The sequence below is a fragment of the Salvelinus sp. IW2-2015 genome, unplaced genomic scaffold (genome assembly GCF_002910315.2).
Source record: "Salvelinus sp. IW2-2015 unplaced genomic scaffold, ASM291031v2 Un_scaffold2152, whole genome shotgun sequence".
NCBI lineage: Eukaryota > Metazoa > Chordata > Actinopteri > Salmoniformes > Salmonidae > Salvelinus > Salvelinus sp. IW2-2015.
Genome location: NW_019943484.1, coordinates 39,073 through 58,399, shown reverse-complemented (window position 1 = coordinate 58,399; position 19,327 = coordinate 39,073). Strand labels below are relative to the sequence as shown.

Sequence of the window (19,327 nt, the reverse complement as noted above, 5' to 3'; positions counted from 1 at the left end):
CTACTAGACCATTGAAAGCGATCTTAAGGCCTTCAGATCACTGTGGCCGCAGACCTGTTCTTCCAACGCATTATCCTGGCAACATTTCGTCACCACTCAGAGCCTGTTCAATACAGAGCGCCCGACAGCCTGATCTTTAGCCCATTCTCGCATAACAACCAGAGCAGGCAGAAAAACTCCCGGGGTTCTTCCCTGATTAAAGGGGTTCTGGAAGCCACTGGCACGTTGAATATCTTCTTACCGTAGAAATTCGCTCCCGCTGGAATATGTAAGAAAATATGCCATCACTTACCCAAACAAATCCTTCTAAACAACCATTCGTGCGAGCTTCACACCAGAACTTCCTCCAATGCTTTGGTCACTGCGGTTCATGAACAAGCCGAGCATAACATCCCCGAAAATTGGCGTAGGTGTCATTTTGTTTTAATATCCTGGGAGTTATCATGTACATTCTTAAGCATCATGTATTGTTCTGGGGCTTTATAAGGCGTCTGCAAAGCCCAATACCCCCGGACATTCGTGTTTCATAGACAACAACCCCGGAGGGCTATAAGCAATAAAATAGGGGGGGCCTTACTCTTTGAAATGTTCATTACACACCCAACCCGGTCCAAACAGGACACTAAACATCAAACAACATGACAACTTCAAAAACATCATAAAACTCTTTTCACACTCTAAGCCGTGAGAAACAGGAACAGGATGACCAAACATATGGTCACTTCCTAAACCACGCCCCCCCAAACCAACAGGAGGTCCAGACAGGAAACCCAAATATGGGCATGCACACTTCAGCAGGACATAGGGTCATAAATCAACATTTTGACGTGTGACATCTACTTTATTCTCTCTACCCTGTTTACCACTCTGTATAAAAAAGAAACGGACAGAAATAATATATTACAGGGGACAGTTTCCAACCTGAGCCATTAAAAAGAGGACTTCCAAGAAGCCAGTTTTTCAGACTGCGCCGTATATGCCACTCCACAGAGGACGATCTGAAAAAGCAGCAGAGATGCGCAATAGGTTTCTAAGAAGAGGTTACTCTCCACAAAGTGTGGATGAAGCTCTTAATTTGGCATTGGGGAAAACATGAGATTAACTGCTACAAAAGACCCACTAGAGCTAAAGAACACTCTGGAATATTCACAACCACATATACTTTGAACTCGCGAAAAATGGTTGATGCTGTCAAGAAATGTTTTATCATCTGACCCAGCTTTGCCAGCTGAATTTAAGAATCCACCACTTATTTGTGTATAGGAGAGGTCGCAATTTACGCGAGAAATTGGTCCATGCCAACTCCACAAAAGAAAATGAGCCAGGCTCTTTTACGCCCTCTTCCGAATGGTTGCTATAAATGCAGAGGATGTGCACCGTGCAACAATATGATGAAGTGTGAATATTTCTGCCACCACCATGTAGGAAAACGATTCCAAATAAATTACATTATTACGTGCTCCACCACCCAAGTTATCTACATTATTAAATGTCCATGTGGGCTGTGCTATGTAGGTAAAACCTCTCGTTCTTTCAAACAGAGAATCTGTGAACATAAAAATTCAATTAGTAGAAACGACAGGGATTATCCAGGCGCAGTACATTTTAATGACCTAAAACATGACATTTCTACCTTTATATTTTGTGGCAGAGAGAAAGTTAATAACTTCTTGCAACTATAGGGGGTGCTGTTCCGCATTAAGATGATATGTGTTCCAAATTAAAATGCTGTGCTAAATTGCTTGATCGTAGCAATATGCATATTATTGTTATTATTGGATAGAAAACAGCTTTAGCTTTCTTATAGAATGATTGGAAATTTTTCTCTGAGTGGTAAGAACATTTCCTACAGCATTTTCATGACAGGGTCCGATTTCAGTAAATTTTTACCTCTGATTGGGGTTGTTTTATAAGGCAAGTGAATGATGCTATGAAAGAAACCGACTGCTCTACGGTTTCCTCGTGGGTGTTGTACGTCAATACGTTTTCCAATGAGGTCGATTGGGTTACGTTCATCAGCACTTATATGACTAAGAAATGTTACGAGACTCTTCTTTTCTTTCACTGTTGCTCAAGCGGAGGCTATCGGCCTGCCTTTCGTCCATAATTCGTTTTCTAACATCGAATATTCTCCGGTCATGATTGTTCGAGTGTTATAGTTGTTAAAAAAAATCATTAGATGGTGAGGTTAAGTGTTGGCCGTTTTTATTATCTAATTTTAATTGATCCGTTTAGTGGTGCGATTTTGAGGAGTTTCTTTGTTGTGCGTTCTGAAAGTGTTGGACAGCACGTTTTAGGGTAGTCGGGTCGTGTGGTGGTGGACATTTGTAAAGGACAGAGGATCTCTATCGTACCCATTTAAGACGTTTATGAACATGAGGTATCTTGCAAGAATATGGGATGGAGAACAGCTCAAATGTAAGCAATATTATTAGGATATAACCGTGTTTCTGTCGAAATATGTTTAACACGCATAATTCGCATTTTTGTTTTGTGTATAGCTCACTGTGCCAGACCTGTTTCGAAGAAGTAAGGATAATTTTAAAAAGTAAATCTCGCGGTTTGCATTAAGAAATAATTTGTCTTTCGATTGCTGTCAATCTCCTGTATTTTTTGAGCAAGTATATGATTATTGCCTTTCAATTAAACTAGATCACTCTGATAGATGGTGACGTAGACATTTGAGGCTTGATTTCCTAGTATTGTTTTTGTGTAAGTCACGGTTTTTGTATGGCTAAATATGCACCTTTTCGAAAGAACTGGGTATATGTTGTGTAAACATGGATGTTATGTGGAGTGTCATCGGAAGGAATTTCTGAGATAGAGGTTAGTGAGAAATTGTTATAATATTTTGGCGTGTGGATTACGTCTATATTGGCTCTTTGCGTTGGCAATCGGATCTTGGTAGACTTCTGTTTCGTGTGTATTGCTAACTTATCGATTTATTGTGTTTGTCGCTGGAAGAAATCGCTCTAAGAAAATTTCTGAAATATGGTTGAATACACATAGAACTTTTTGGGTCTTTTCATTGCTTATGCTTTGTCATTTTATTGAAATTTTATGTTGAGTTAAATTGTTCATACACGTTGTCTTGTAGTATTTCTATTCGTTTGTGATGGTTGTGGGTGCATTTGTATACTGTGATTTCTTACTGAATAATGACGTTTTCTAACAAAAACTATCCTAGTTTATCCGATTGAGTATTTATCAGACTGCTCTATCGGGAAGAGGTGTTTTCTTGGTTAGTGGATATCAATATCTTAGTTTGAGCCGAATTGGTTGATAGCGATCTGAAGGAGTAGAAAGCTGATGGAGTTGAGAATAGGGTGTATTTTGCTAAGTCGTTTAGCTAATAGATTTACATGATTTTTGCTTCCCTGTAAGAACATTTTAAAAGTGCTGATAATGGTGGTCTTATTCCACGGAAGAATCTGTATGCTTTTATCTGGTGTGTCTTTAGGGATTTGTGGATGTGTAATGATATTTAGGATGCTACTATCTATCTGAAGCTATGCTAGCTGAGCTAATAGTGTGTGGGGGTGGGGTGGTGCTCGCGGATCCGGGGTTGATACTGTGAAAGGTTAAGAATATCAGACATGGGAAGGTGATAAAAATAATACTCTGAGCAAACATTATTTCATAAAGGTTTTATTGATGAAATCACCCCGATGTATGTTATTGTCAGGTTTTGGCCAGGACTGTTCTGGTTTGTGTCACTAGATGTCCCCATTGCACCTTTTTTGAACCTTTTGTTTTTTCCTTGCTCTTTTATTGATTGCACCTGTRKGTCGTTCCCTTGTTAGTATTTAAACCCTGTGTGTTCCTCAGTTCTTTGCTCAGTGTTTGTATGTTAGCACCCAGCCCCAGCCCAAGCCTTGTTGTGAACATATATTTTTCTCTTGTTGGATTTTCCAGAGGTTCTCTGGTTTTGTTCTTGAGTGTTTTGGATTAGTCTTTTGAGGTTTGTTTTTTCCCTTGCTGTTCTTACCACTTTGTGGATTTTCTTTTGTATTTTGGAAGATATCCCTTTTTTGCCTCTTGGCTGTATTTTGGACTTTGTGGATTTAGATTCTTTGCCTGAAGATCTTGTTCTTTAATTAAACCACCATCTCTAGTACTGCTGTGTCTGCCTCATCTTCTGGGTTCTGCCGATTATTAGTGACTGTTTCACGCACCGGGTCCTGACAGTTATGTTGTAAATGTGAACATGAATTATGAAAATTTGCTTGGTAGGTCGATTTCCTCATTGTGGTTATACAGACGTGTTTAATACATTTCATGTACACACTTTATTAGAATATTTATTCAATGCATATTGTTATATTTGGTAGCACTTATTTGTTTTCCCTCGACTCCAACCCCATTCGATGTGTGGAATGGATGTGGGTGGGGCTAAGTCTACATAAGTGTGCTAATTTAAAAAACCCACAAAAGCTCTGACGAAGGCTGTGAGGCCAATACGTAAAGATTATTAAAGAGCAGTGATACTATCAAGGGCAGTGTTACTATGCACCTGCAAAAAGATAGCTCAGATGTGCGAGTGCCTTTTGAAATTTCAAATTAGGAAATAGGAAGTTCTGACGAGCACGTAATTGCAGCATTTGATGGTTGTCACTGGCTTCCATAGCCACAAAGTCATAAAGCCCGCCCATTTCTACAATTAATCTTCTTAAAATGTTATTTTACACCTAACTTTAACCCTAACCTAACCACACTGTTAACCTTATCCCTAACCTTAAATAAATGCTGACTTTGTGGCTGTGGAATCTGACTCTGTGGCTATGTAAGCTAGTGGAATCTGCTTATCATGGTCTGCCCACGACTCCGGGTCCGGGACGAGCTCAACCCCAGCCTCTAAATTGCCAGAGCCCCTCCTATGGAAACAATGCATTTCAATAAAAAAAAACAATACATTCAAAATTACAAATAATATTCAAAATAACATAATAAAAGGTGCCATAAATGAATCAAAGTAAATGTTGATGGATACCAACTTAGGGTACTTAAACAGCAACATATGATAAATGCCCCACTGTTAATAACCCCCCTCCCTCATACTTTAACAGATTTGGTTTGAACCGCGGGAACCCCTTTACATGTGTCCTTCAACTCTCCACTTGGGTTAATCATTTATTTTGGGCAGACAGAGACCAGGACATGTGAGTTTTCAATGGCGACCACAAACAGTTCTGATTTTGTATATAGGTTTATAACGTTTATGAAACAGCACAGTTGGAAAATATATGGCAAATATAAATTAACACTGAGATAGATGGGAGGGGTTGAGGGGAGCTGAAGGACTAAAAACAAACAAAACACAACTAATGTAAAATATACTGTGTCAGTAAAATGTATATAGTATATAAAACCTGGATATAGAAGCCTAAGTGTTGTTGTCCATGTGTATATACTGTATATATACAGTACTGTATATATTTACAAAATAATATATGGGAGATTGGAAATGATGCAGACAATTAACCCATACCTAAAAAAATTAAGTAGATGTAACAATTGCATTAAACAATCAATGTCCATCGTTTAATATATATAGTACATTTTATTATTGCAGTACAGTAGTTATTATAGAGAGTAGCTATCTATACTAAGATCTTAATACATGTTTGATCATGATTAGTTACAGGCATAGGACATTWAACTAGATGAGATCAATAAGATCATGATGTAAGAAACAACAGACAAGAGGAAAGGTGGATGGAACATGAAATGAAAACAAACACAGCAGACTGTCTTCAGTAGTTTATTACACTAAAGGATAGAGGGGTCTTTCTGGGGTGGGTTAAGAGGTATGACAGAATCATATTGGAGGGAGATAGATGATGTAACACAGGAGAGGGGAGTGTTCTGTCCTTCCAGTAAAAGGACTCAACCAAGGTCTTCTCAGTCAGTCACTGCTGTGCTGATGCTCCCCTCTGCTGGAGAGGAAGTGAAACATTCAGTCACAATCTCCATTGTGACATTTCCACTAGATACAGATCTAGGATCAGTCTCCCCTCCTCCAATCCTAACTTTAATCTTCAGTGGGAAAATAATTGAAGTCTGACCCAAGATAAGCATCTAGGGGCAACGTCACCCTAAACCCAGACACAGTCCACACTGTTATGGATACACACTGATAACAATGAGGTTAGCTGGTCACAATGTGATGATAAAGTTTTACATGCAGCAAAACAAAAAAACTAAGAAAGATTTGTGTGGTTAAAGAGTGATGTTTACTACACATAGTAATGTAGTGTTGTCTGTATCTTTGTTGAGAGATCAGCATCATCTGGTACAACAGACAGAGGAGACACCAACACTGACCTGTGTGGTCACCTGTAGTTATAGTTATAATTGTGATATGTAACATAACGGTGATATATTAGGCCTACAGCTATAATGGTGACATAACCATGACTATATTAACACTGAGGAAACAATCACCTACTGTTGTTTCTGAAAACATAATACTAGCTGAGGATAATCAGTAGAACAGCTTTACCTTGGTCTGTCCTTTTAGTTGGGCCTTGTGCTGGAAGATGACAGTGCTGTATGTGACATCATCATCAGCTTCAGGAAATGGATCCTATTGGTAGAGACACAAATAACAAAAATGTATTGTTTTACTGTTATAGTATACATTTACCTATTGCATGTTCCATGACAGAAAGTGATACTGGAAATACAATAGCTTTTTAAAACAGGTGCACTTTTGCCAAGGCTATGACGTATGCTCAGCTCACTTCGCTCACCCTAGAGGAGGAGATCAACAATTCCCAGGCTCAGGGACATGTACTAGCCTGTGGCGACCTAAATGCCAGAACTGGACAAGAACCTGACACCCTCAGCACACAGGTGGACAAACACCTACCTGGAGGTGACATCATTCCCTCCCCCATATGTCCCCCTAGACACAACTACGACAACATAACCAACAAAAATGGGTCACATCTCCTGCAGCTCTGTCGGATAATGTACATAGTCAATGGTAGGTTTCGAGGGGACTCCTACGGTAGGTACACCTATAGCTCATCTCTTGGCAGTAGTGCTGAGACCCCTATCAGATCACAGCAAAATCACACTCTACTTGAACAGAGCAATGCTCAATCATGAGGCATCAAAGCCAAAGGACCTGAATAATATTAAGAAATGCTATAGATGGAAGGAAAGTATTGTGGAAATCTACCATAAAAAAATTAGGAAAAACACATTCAATCCCTTCTCGACAATTTCCTGGACAAAAATACACTACAGAAAAAGAAGGAAATCAGAAATCAGCTCAATGTAATTGAAGAATCCATAGAATCTAACCACTTGTGGGAAAATTGGAAAACTCTAAACAAACAGCAAAACGAAGAGTTATCTTTCCAGAATGGAGATGTTTGGATAAACCACTTCTCCAATCTTTTTGGTTCTATAACAAAGAACAAACAGCAGAAACATATACAAGATCAAATACAAATCTTAGAATCAACTATTAAATACTAGCAGAACCCACTGGATTCTCCAATTACATTGAATGAACTACAGGACAAAATACAAACCCTACAACCAAAAAGGCCCGTGGGGTTGATGGTATACTAAATAAAATGATAAAATATACAGACCACAAATTCCAATTGGCTATACTTAAACTCTTTAACACCATCCTCAGCTCTGGCATATTCCCCAATATCTGGAACCAAGGACTGATCACTCCAATCCACAAAAGTGAAGACAAATTTGACCCCATTAATTAACGTGGGAAATGCGTCAACAGCAACCTTGGGGAAATCCACTGCATTATCATTAACAGCAGACTCGTACATTTTCTCAGCGAAAACAATGTACGGAGCAAATGTCAAATTGGCTTTTTAGACAACGACAACAGACAACGTATTTACCCTGCACACCCTAATCGACAAACAAACCAAAACAAAGGCAAATTCTTCTTCAAATTCTTGTTGGTTTCAAAAAAGCTTTCGAATCAATTTGGCATGAGGGCCTGCTGTACAAATTGATGGAAAGTGGTGTTGCGTGAAAAAAATATGACATTATAAAATCCATGTAAAAAAAAAAACATTTATTTTCACAGGGCCGAGGGGTGAGACAGGGATGCAGCTTAAGCCCCACCCTCTTCAACATATATATCAACAAATTGGCGAGGGCACTAGAACAGTCTGCAGCACCCGGACTCACCCTACTTGAATCTGAAGTCAAATGTCTACTGTTTGCTGATTATCTGGTGCTTCTGTCCTCAACCACGGGGGGCCTACAGCAGCACACAGATCTTCTGCACAGATTCTGTCAAACCTGGGCCCTGATAATAAATCTCAGTAAGACGAAAAATAATGGTATTCAAAAAAAAGTCCAGTTCCCAGGACAACGAATACAAATTCCATCTTGACACCGTTGCCCTAGAACACACAAAAAACTATGCATACCTTGGCCTAAACATCAGCACCACAGTAACTTCCACAAAGCTGTTAACGATCTTAGAGACAAGGCAAGAAGGGCATTCTATGCCATCAAAAGGAACATAAAATTTGACATACCAATTAGGATCTAGCTAAAAGTACTTGAATCAGTTATAAAACCCATTGCCCTTCATGGTTGTAAATTCTGGGGTCTGCTCACGAACCAATAATTCACACAATGGGACAAACATCAAATTGAGACTGCATGCAGAATATTGCAAAAATATCTTCTGTGTACAACGTAAAACACCAAATAATGCATGCTSAGCAGAATTAGGCCGATACCTGCTAATTATCAAAATCCAGAAAAGAGACGTTAAATTCTACAACTACCTAAACGGAAGCGATTCCCAAACCTTCCATAACAAAGCCATCACGTAAAGAAATCTTTGACTATGTACAGACTCAGTGAGCAAAGCCTTGCTATTGAGAAAGGCCGCTAAAGGCAGACCTGGCTCTCAAGATAAGACAGGCTATGTGCATACTACCCACAAAATGAGATGGAAACTGAGCTGCATTTCCTAACCTCCTGCCAAATGTATGACAATATTAGAGACACATATTTCACTCAGGTTACACAGATCCACAAAGGATTTATTTTGTTTGTTTTGTTTGATAAGCTGCCATATCTACTGGGTTAAATACCAGTGTGCCATCACAGAGGCAACTTTTGTGACCTGTTGCCACAAGAAAAGCTCAACCTGTGAAGAACAAACACCATTGTAAATACAACCCATATTTTATGTCTATTTATTTTCCATTTTGTACTTTAACTATTTGCACATCGTTACAACACTGTATATAGCCACCACATGACATTTGAAATGTCTTTATTCTTTTGGAACTTCTGTTATTAATGTAATGTTTACTGTTCATTAATATTGTTTATTTCACTTTTGTTTATTATCTACTTAATTTACTTTGGCAATGCTAACATATGTTTCCCATGCCAAGAAAGCGCTTGAATTGAATTGAGAAGGAGAGAGAGAACCCCAGCTCACACTTCAGAGATGGAGGAGAAAGAGAGAGAGAGAGAGAGAGAGAACCCCAGCTCACTGTGGTTCTAGTCCAAGATCTCCACAGACCAAAACCAGGTTTATTCAGTTTGTACCTGCTGTGCTGTTTTTCTGGTGTATTGCACTGTGCTGTATGTAATGTCCTCCTCAGGGTCAGCAGACTGTAAAGAAATAAATAGCAAAGAGAAACAGGACTTGTCTATTTACCACCTAAACCACAGTTTGTTTCCACGGTAGGCCAGACAAGAGGAGCTAAATTCCTTTACCACATAAATGAAAACAAAAGATGTCATATCTCTCTCATGAAAATTAAAATTTGACACCACACATATTTTGCTCATTGGGTGTTTGTCAAGAAGGCAAAGACTTGTATCAGCACTAGTTTTCAAATAGACATGAGCTGTAATACTGTGATATGACAGGATGCAGTCAGAGATATATTGAGTGAACTGACAATTTCCTGTTCTGTCTTTTTTAAACAGTGCTATAAGAGCTTGGGTTCAGTTAGAATATGGGACCTTTTATGTCAACTCATTGATAATCAACTGAAGAGGTAACACTAGAGTCAAATGGTAGATGATCCCTAATCAGGAACAGAATAGCAGATGGTTGAAAAGAATAGAAAAAAATTGGTTTACCCCACCCACCACCCCCACTCTTTAGAGGGCAAATATCTTTTAGTTTTTATACAGCTTTTCTGCTACATATACATACATTTTACATATACTTTTTGCATACACATTTTACGTACATGGTACTTTTATATAAAGCAGTTGTCACGTTCCTGACCTTATTTCCTTTGTTCAGTATTGTTTAGTTGGTCAGGACGTGAGCTGGGTGGGCATTCTCTGTTATGTGTTTCTATGTTGGGTTCATTGTTTGGCCTAATATGGTTCTCAATCAGGGGCAGGTGTTTGTCATTGTCTCTGACTGGGAACCATATTAAGGTAGGCTGTTTTCACTGTTTGTTTGTTTGTGGGTGAATGTTGCTGTGTCTGTGTTTGTTCGCCACACGGTACTGTTTCGTTCGTTTGTTCCTGTTCGTGCGTTCATGTTTTATATGTTCTCAAGTTCAGGTCTGTTCACGTTGTTTTGTATTTTGTCAGTGTTCTGTTTTGTTGGATAAATCATTAAAATTCAACATCATGAACATTTACCACGCTGCGCCTTGGTCCACCTCTCTTCCACCTAACGACGAGCGTTACAGCAGTCACATAACAATAATACATTACCAAACATAAGCTCTTTAATCCCACCCCTCAGCCACTCCCAACCCATCCCACCTATCACTATAGAACACCCTCGTTTGGTTTCCATGTGCCATATATTTTACAATTGTGCTGTGATGTTTTACATCATTATTTTACCTTTCTAATCGTATAGTATCCACAGATTGTGTGCTAAAGATGAAAACCTTTCCTACGATTATTAATATATTATTTATTGACTGACTATGGCTTTCCAAGTCGCCCATCACTGCTATTTGTAAGGTTCATTTTAAGTGCATGTTGTCATTTTTTAACCATTACTGAACCTTTGACCAGAAACAAGCAGCATCATAGGGTCAATTCCAGAATAAATGATCTATTGATTCTGTCTCAGTGCAGAAAAATCTACAGAGCTGAGATTGTTGTATGCCCAATATATATAGCATTCTGTTGGTGGCAAGAATTTTATAAAATAATTTAAATTAAAAAACTACGTGTTGAATCAAGTGTTGTTTTTTGTACCAGTTCATCAACCATGTGCCATGTAATTTGTACATCGAAAATCTCTTCCCATTCATTTTTCAACCTGTATGGATTTTTTTAATATATATTTTTACTTTTGATGCCAGCAAGAATGAGACTAGGAAGTAATCAAGACGGCTAGCTTGATTAAGTCCCCTCTACGTATATCTCACTAGGTCAGGGTTTTTCAGCCTCCATATATCCACTAGTTCTAATGTATCAATGATCTTCGTGATCTCCTTAAGTGTTAGAGGGTGATAGTTTGTAGTGTGATTTCCGTTACGATCCATAGAGGTATTTAAAACTGTATTAAAGTCTCCCACCATAATAATAGATGTATTTGTTGCTTGTGAGCTCAATAGATTATTATATATATTTTAGAATATTTACATATTTGGCCCATATACATTAATTAGCCATATCTGTTATTGGTCTAATAGCATATTTAAAATAATCCATCTGTTTGCACAGTTTGTACAATCAAATCAAAAATCATATTGATTGGTATAATCAAATTTTGCCCAAAACAAAAATAGATTTCTCCCTCCCAGTCTGTTTTCCACCCAAACTCATGTATATTTGTAGAATGAGTTTTCTGTAAACAATAGATATTATATTCTTTCTCTTTTAGCCATGTAAAAATGTATCTTATTTTTTTATGATCTGCTAAGCCTGTTAGCAGGCTTAGCAGTTTCACCTGATCTGTTTCACCTGTCTTTGTGATTGTCTCCACCCCCCTCGAGGTGTCGCCCATTTTCCCCATTATCCCTTGTGTATTTATACCTGTGTTCTCTGTTTGTCTTTGCCAGTTCGTCTTGTTTGTCAAGTCAACAATCAGTTTTTCTCAGCTCCTGCTTTTCCCAGTCAATCTTTTTCTCACCCTCCTGGTTTTGACCCTTGCCTGTCCTGACTCTGAGCCCGCCTGCCTGGCCACTTTGCCTGCCCCTGACCCTGAGCCTGCCTGCCGACCTGTACCTTTGCCCCACCTCTGGATTATTGACTTCTGCCTACCCTGACCCTGAGCCTGCCTGCCGTCCGGTACCTTTGCCCCACCTCTGGTTTACTGACCCCTGCCTGCCTTGACCTGTCTATTTTCTGCCCGTTGGATTATTAAACCATTGTTAATTTGACGTCGTCTGCATCTGACCTTCATACCTGATAAAGCCATTACAATTATAACTGGCTATACTTATTTCCACACTTACCATAATGATACCCACATTTAAATTATACTTACCACAGCCACTGAGTTGTTAGTTGTCTGGTCCTTGGCCTTATTGTCCTCTGGAAATAAATCACATTTTATTTGTCACACGCGCAGAATACAACAGGTGTAGACCTTACCGTGAAATGTTTACTTACATGCCCTTAACCAACAATGCAGTTCAAGACAGAGTTCATAAATATTTACTAAATTAATTAAAGTAAAGAAAATGTAATCTATCAAAAAGTAACACAAAAAAATATACATAACAACAACGAGGTTATATACAGGGGGTACAAGTACTGAGTCAATGTGCAGGGGTACAGGTTAGTCGAGGTATTTTGTAAAGTGACTATGGACAGATAATAAACAGCGAGTGGTGGCAGAGTAAAAACAAAGGGTGGGGGTCAATGCAAATAGTCAGAGTGGCCATTTGATTAGTTTAGTTGTTCATCAATCTTATGGCTTGGGGTAAAAGCTGTTAAGGAGCCTTTTGGTCCTAGACAATAGACTCCGGAATCATTTGCAGTGTGGTAGCAGAGAGAACAGTATGACCTGGGTGACTGGAGGTTTTATTTAAAAAAAAATGTTAACCTTAATTTAACTAGGCAAGTCGGTTAAGAACATTTTTTTTTTACACTGACACTGCCTAGTATATAGTTCATGGATGTCAGGAATGTTGGCCTCAAGGATGAAATGGGCCGTACGCACTACCCTCTGTAGCACCTTGTGGTCAGATGCCGAGCAGTTGTTATACCAGGTGGTGTAGCAATTGGTCAGAAGGCTCTCGATGGTGCAGCTGTAGAACGTTTTGAGGATCTGGGAACCCATGTCAAATCTTTTCAGTCTCCTGAAGGGGAAAAGGTGCTGTCGTGCCCTCTTCACAACTGTCTTGGTGTGTTGGACCATGATAGTTTGTTGGTGATGTGGACACCAAGGTACTTGAAACTCTCGACCCGCTGAACTTCAGTCCCGTCGAGGTTAATGGGGGCCTGTTCGGCCCTCCTTTTACTGTAGTCCACAATCAGCTCCTTTGTCTTGCTCACATTGAGAGAGAGGTTGGTGTCCTGGCACCACACTGCCAGGTCTCTGACCTCCTCCCAATAGGCTGTCTCATTGTTGTCATCAGAAAACTTAATGGTGGAGTAGTGCTTGGCCACGCAGTCGTGGGTGAACAGGGAGTGCAGGAGAGGACTAAGCATGCACCTCTGAGGTGCTCCAGTGTTGAAGATCAGAGTGGGATCAGAGAGGGAGGTGTTAAGTCCCAGGAAGCTTAGCGTGAGTGATGAGCTTTGTGGGCACTATTGTGTTGAACGTTAATCTGTAGTCAATGATCAGCATTTTCACATAGGGGATGGAGTTATCAATTACCTCTGAGTTTGTTAAAGTTCAATAATACCTCTGAATGGATATCTTAATGACAATTCCTCCAAATATGTTCTGTCATTCAAGATAAATCACAGGCCAGCAATCAACTGTTGTTCACAATATCAATACATTTAGTATTTTCTAAACTCTTCTCCTTTTTTATATTCACATAAAATGACTACTTACGATGCTTTCTCCACATCTTCCATGTAACTAGGATACCAGCTGTCACCACCACCAACATGCCCAGGACTTTCACAGACCTGATGGATTACATATAAGAACTTGAATTAATAATACAATTAAAATAGATAATTATTAATTGATCGTTTGCTGTATGCACTTGTTGTGTGCACTGTTGTGGTAAATGGACAAATTATTTATCTATTCACATGTGTGGAATTTGACCATGAAAATTAGGAGATTGTATGATTATCGTTGAGATTATTACTGTACAAATAACATTTTTTTAAAGTGTGCAACATGTCATTGAAAATGAGTGAGAATAAGACCAACATTGCTGCTACTTTTCACAAGGCAACCACAGAGATGTTGTACCCAAGAGGAAGTGATAACAGTCTCTATATGCATTTAGGGAGGGTGTTTGGTTATCATTAACTGTTGTAGTGTATGATGGAATTGTAATGTTTCTCTGTGTTCATATTATCTAACAATATGTGGGATAATACAGCTGAAGGAGTGATAATAACCTCTGGTGAACTTCCTCCATGTTCCCCTCAGCTCCTTGACTTGTGTTGTCAGTCTGAACAGACTCAGCAGTTGGAGAGGCAGAGGGYTGTTGAGGGGTTGGATCTTGGGTTGCTGTGAGGTTAAACAACAATAKCATCAATGAAGTTAATGGTAAAGCAGATAGTCAGGTTGTATAGCAACATCACATTCATAGTTAATATTACAATCAGTTCCAGATGATGCCAGTGGATAAAACAAAGTGAATCATATTGATCATAAAGTATGTGATTGATCTACTAACTTGAGGACATCTTAGAGGTTCTCTGTGTTGCAGTTTGTTGACTGACAGTGATGTGAACAGGCATCTCTAGTTCTCCCACTCTACACCAATACCAGTCAGTGTTCTCCATCTTCAGTCCACTCATAGTCACTGTTAAGACTGTTCTGTTGTTGGCTTCACTAGTCCGCTTTAATGTCACTGATGTTCCATTTAAAGTCCCAGAATACCACATCACACAATCACCACTCATCCTGCACCACTTCATATCTCCAGAGTTACTATAGTAACAATGGACAGTGACACTCCCTCCTTCTACTCCAGTCACTTGCCTGTTGTTCCACATAGAGTTCTGGAGTACGTGAACACAGAGGTAAAAAACAAGAATTCAGAGAAGAAAAAAGTGCTTTTACAACAGGCTCCTTCCAAGTTCCTTAAAGCTGCATTCTGTGATTGATACATCTGATTGTCTTTTAAATTCATAATAATGATATATTGCCATTGATTCTTGAAGAATGTAACTTTCCTCACAAGCTTATGCTGTCACTCCATCATGACCCAAAATAAACTCAGCAAAAAAGAAACGTCCTCTCACTGTTGTTAGGTCTTATTTCAAGTAAATAACTCAGGACACTAGAGAAGCTTAACCAAGTTTAATTCTTCCCAAAGGTTCTGTACAGCTGTAATCAGACAACTCAAAGTTCTTCAATCCAGATATATATCCCATTAAGACACTCCTCCTTCTCTCCAATCCTTACATCTTATAGTTTAACAGGAAAATAGTAACAAGATACCAAACCCTATTACTCCCTTCAGGGAATTTGTCCTCACCTTCTGACCTCAACCTAATCCACAGATGTCCATCTGTCTTTCCTGTATCAACACGGTGCTCTCCTCTTGTCACCCAAACATTCCACAGCTATCTGTCTTTCACAGAGACCCAGTCTATTTCACTCCTTAATATTCTATGCTTCTTCTCTATCATTTATTAAATTCAATGTTCAAAATGTCGAATCCAACACTGTCAACTGCGTTTATTTTCAGCAAACTTGCCGGTGATGTCTGGTGAGGACCTGTCTTACAACAGGCCTACAAGCCCTCAGTCCAGCCTCTCTCAGCCTATTGCGGACAGTCTAAGCACTGATGAGGGATTGTGAGCTCCTGGTGTAACTCGGGCAGTGTTGTTGCCATCCTGTACCTGTCCTTGCAGGTGTGATGTTCGGATGTACGTCTCTGTGCAGGTGTTGTTACACATGTCTGCCACTGTGAGGACAATCATCTGTCTGTCCTTCTCCCTGTAGCGCTGTCTTAGGCATCTCACAGTACGGGCATTGCAATTTATTGCCCTGGCACACTGAGTCCTTATGCCTCCTTGCAGCATGCCTAAGGCACTTCACGCAGATGAGCAGGGACCCGGGCATCCTTCTTTGGTGTTTTTCAGAGTCAGTAGAAAGGCCTCTTTAGTTCCTTAAGTTTTCATAACTGTGACCTTAATTGCCTACCGTCTGTAAGCTGTTAGTGTCTTAATGACCGTTCCACAGGTGCATGTTCATTAATTGCTTATGGTTCATTGAACAAGTATGGGAAACGGTGTTTAAACCCTTTACATTGAATATCTGTGAAGTTATTTGAATTTTAACTAATTATCTTTGAAAGACGGGGTCCTGAAAAAGGGACGTTTCATTTTTGCATGAGTTTATAATATGGTTTTACCTACATGTACAGTATAACTCTGTCTATGAATTTCAGAGTGGTTACACATTTCTCATTTCATTTGTTGTATATGGCTATGTATAATTGGGTCATTATTTAGTATTTGACATTGCAGGTTTACTGGACACTCCATTGGACATTGCTGAGCACTATTCATTCTAATTTACTAGATACAAGCAGTGAAGGGATCGTACCTGGAGTGACAGATAGGTAGAACCATTGTATCCTGATATCTGGTCCTCTATTGATCTTCACAACACACCTGTAATTCCCATAGTCCCATGACTTCAGGTCAGTCATGCTCACAGTGAAGACTCTCTGGGTGATGTCATCAGAGATTGAGGTCTTACCACTGCTCTTAGGATGGTCAGTGCGTACTACATAAGAACATACATCCCAACCTAATCCTAAACACCAGTATTTCACATGGTTGATATGACTCAGATCATAGTGACATGGGAAGGTGATGGAGCCTCCTGTCTGCAGGACAGGCACATACATACAGACACATACCCCACTGTGGACACATCAACACAAAACACATTTAAATTAGAGTTAACATTTAACAGAATCTTTATAGAGGAAACATTTAAAAATCACATTAATCCAACACGTTTAAACAGCTTGTTCATGATTGAGATTGATTATACAGTGTTTAAAGTGAATTGACTCAGGTGACTTTGCCCTTAATTCATAGAAATGTTACCCTTACCTGCTGAGAGTCTGTAGAAGATGATGAGGAGGAGGAGGAGGGAGAGATGAAGAGCCATGAGAGTTAGAATCTGCCTGTTACGTTAAATGGGCCTGAGCACAAATATGTGTCAAGGACCAAGGCACCAGCGATAATTACTACTTCCTAATGTTCACAGACCTCACTTTAACTCTCTTCCTGCTTCTGTTTGTGTGTACATGCCCCCCTCAGTGGCAGAGAGCAACTATTGCATTATATAGACTAGTTTAACCCCAAAATCATAGCCACTACAATGTATTTCTGCTTTGTCTAAGGGCCCTTTGGGACCAATAGTCACTACTATCCTGTTACTCTCTACTGGAACATAGTCCACTAATGATTATAAATATTACGTAATTGGGTGACATGCACCACATTCCCATTGGCAATAATGGCAATAATATTTTGGTATATAACAGACAGTTCCTTCAGAAATTATTCAGACCCCTTGACTTTTTCCATATTTTGTTATGTTACAGCCTTATTGTAAAATTGCTTCATATAAAAAAAGGGTCCTGTTCAACAAGAACACTCTCTGTCTCTCTCCCCCTTCTATACAGGAAGTGAACCCTGGTCATGTACAGCTCATAACCACAGATGTCCTCCAAGTGAAGGTGTTATAGTTAGCTCAAGAAGCTGCATTACCTCTCAAACTCACAGAGTACAGAGCTCACATCATGTTGTGACAATAAAATGTCTTTAAAAATATATATTTTTTTATTGCTTTTGTGCTATTTTCACACATCTGTGGCAACATTTCACAACTTTTAGCACAAAACTTAAAACAGATCATCAAAAATGCAGTTTTAACACAACTTGAAGCACATTTTCAATTGACTAACTACAACACACAAAATCACACAGTAACTCTTTCATATATAGTAATTCCCTTCACAATGCAATGCTCACAATACTTTTCATATTATTATCTCTAATTGTTTAAATACATTTGATCATCACTTAATCCAACTACGTTTAATGTTTAAAACACTTAACCGTTTGGTAAACCTATAGATTTTTAACTAGTTTGTCTGCTATATATGGATATTGAGAACTTCATAAATAAAATGTGTGTTTGTACAGTATAAACATCTAAATGACAKGTATAATACATGATAACCATACATAATGACTATTCATTATTGTTAATTGATTTCACATAGTGGTAACCACAGTTGGTCAACATATAAAAGGGTGTGTGTGAACACTTTCTTTGAACATGGAGCAGATAGACAGGAAGGGAGAGTAAGACATCAAATAGCTCGTGAACAAGGGGCCTGTCAGAGAAGTGGGCATGGACCCCGTCAAAGAGGTCAAAGAGGTGGCGATGGACCCAATCAAAGAGGTCAAAATGTGGGGATGGACCCATCAAAAGAGGTCAAAGAGCTGGGCATCGAACCCATCAAAAGAGATCAAAGGTGGGCAATGGACCCCATCAAAGAGTCAAGATGTGGGGCAGGCCCCCATCAAAGAGATGCAAAGAGGTGGGCATGGACCCCATCGAAGAGGTCAAAGAGTGGGCATGGACCCCTCCAAAAGAGGCAAAGAGCTGGCATGAAACCCCATCAAAGAGATCAAGAGGTGGGCAGGACCCATCCCAAAGGAGTTCAAAGAGTTGGGCATGGACCCCGTCAAAAGAGGTCAAAGAGGTGGGCATGACCCATCAAGAAGAGGTACAAGAGATGTGTATGGGCCCTGTCCAAATAGGTGGCACATCAGAGAGAGGGAGCTGGGTCAGGGAGAGCTGTGTGGCTAATGAATCCAGGCGCATCTTGTTTGACCATGTGGTAAACAGAGGTCTTACCATGTCAGCAGGCTGTCAATCCATACTCCGTAAAGGTACACTGTTTGTTAAAGATCTGAGTCATTTAGCAACAGAAACCCCAAAGTAAGTTGCAGGATATACCCTACGCTTTACCTATACATTGACAGTAATGACATGATTATAATTGCATGTAATTAATATTGTTTACATATCTTACAAATATCTATTTGACAGTATACTCTGTCTACTCAGATTGACGAACCAATGGTTGGTGGCAGTGGCTGTGTCTGACCGACAGCCTACTGCGGGTCGTCACCGCGCTGGCGCGGTGGAAATGTTGAGGGTCAGGAGATGACATATGGCTGTACGAATAAAGCA

The 19,327-nt window shown here is 39.5% G+C and overlaps 1 protein-coding gene across 1 annotated transcript in view; it reads right to left on the bottom strand.

Annotated features, from left to right (window-relative positions):
• LOC112073113 (CMRF35-like molecule 5) overlaps positions 1–17,224 on the bottom strand; it is a 26,116-nt gene extending 8,892 nt beyond the window's left edge. Inside the window, exons 1-7 of the mRNA XM_070440041.1 lie at positions 17,167–17,224; positions 16,958–16,971; positions 14,766–15,093; positions 14,464–14,596; positions 13,961–14,037; positions 12,446–12,486; positions 6,503–6,586 (exon numbers count right to left, since the gene is read on the bottom strand). Coding sequence (XP_070296142.1) covers positions 6,503–6,586; positions 12,446–12,486; positions 13,961–14,037; positions 14,464–14,596; positions 14,766–15,093; positions 16,958–16,971; positions 17,167–17,224 — 735 coding nt within the window. The remainder of the gene's footprint in view (positions 1–6,502; positions 6,587–12,445; positions 12,487–13,960; positions 14,038–14,463; positions 14,597–14,765; positions 15,094–16,957; positions 16,972–17,166) is intronic.
• Positions 17,225–19,327: the final 2,103 nt, after the last annotated feature.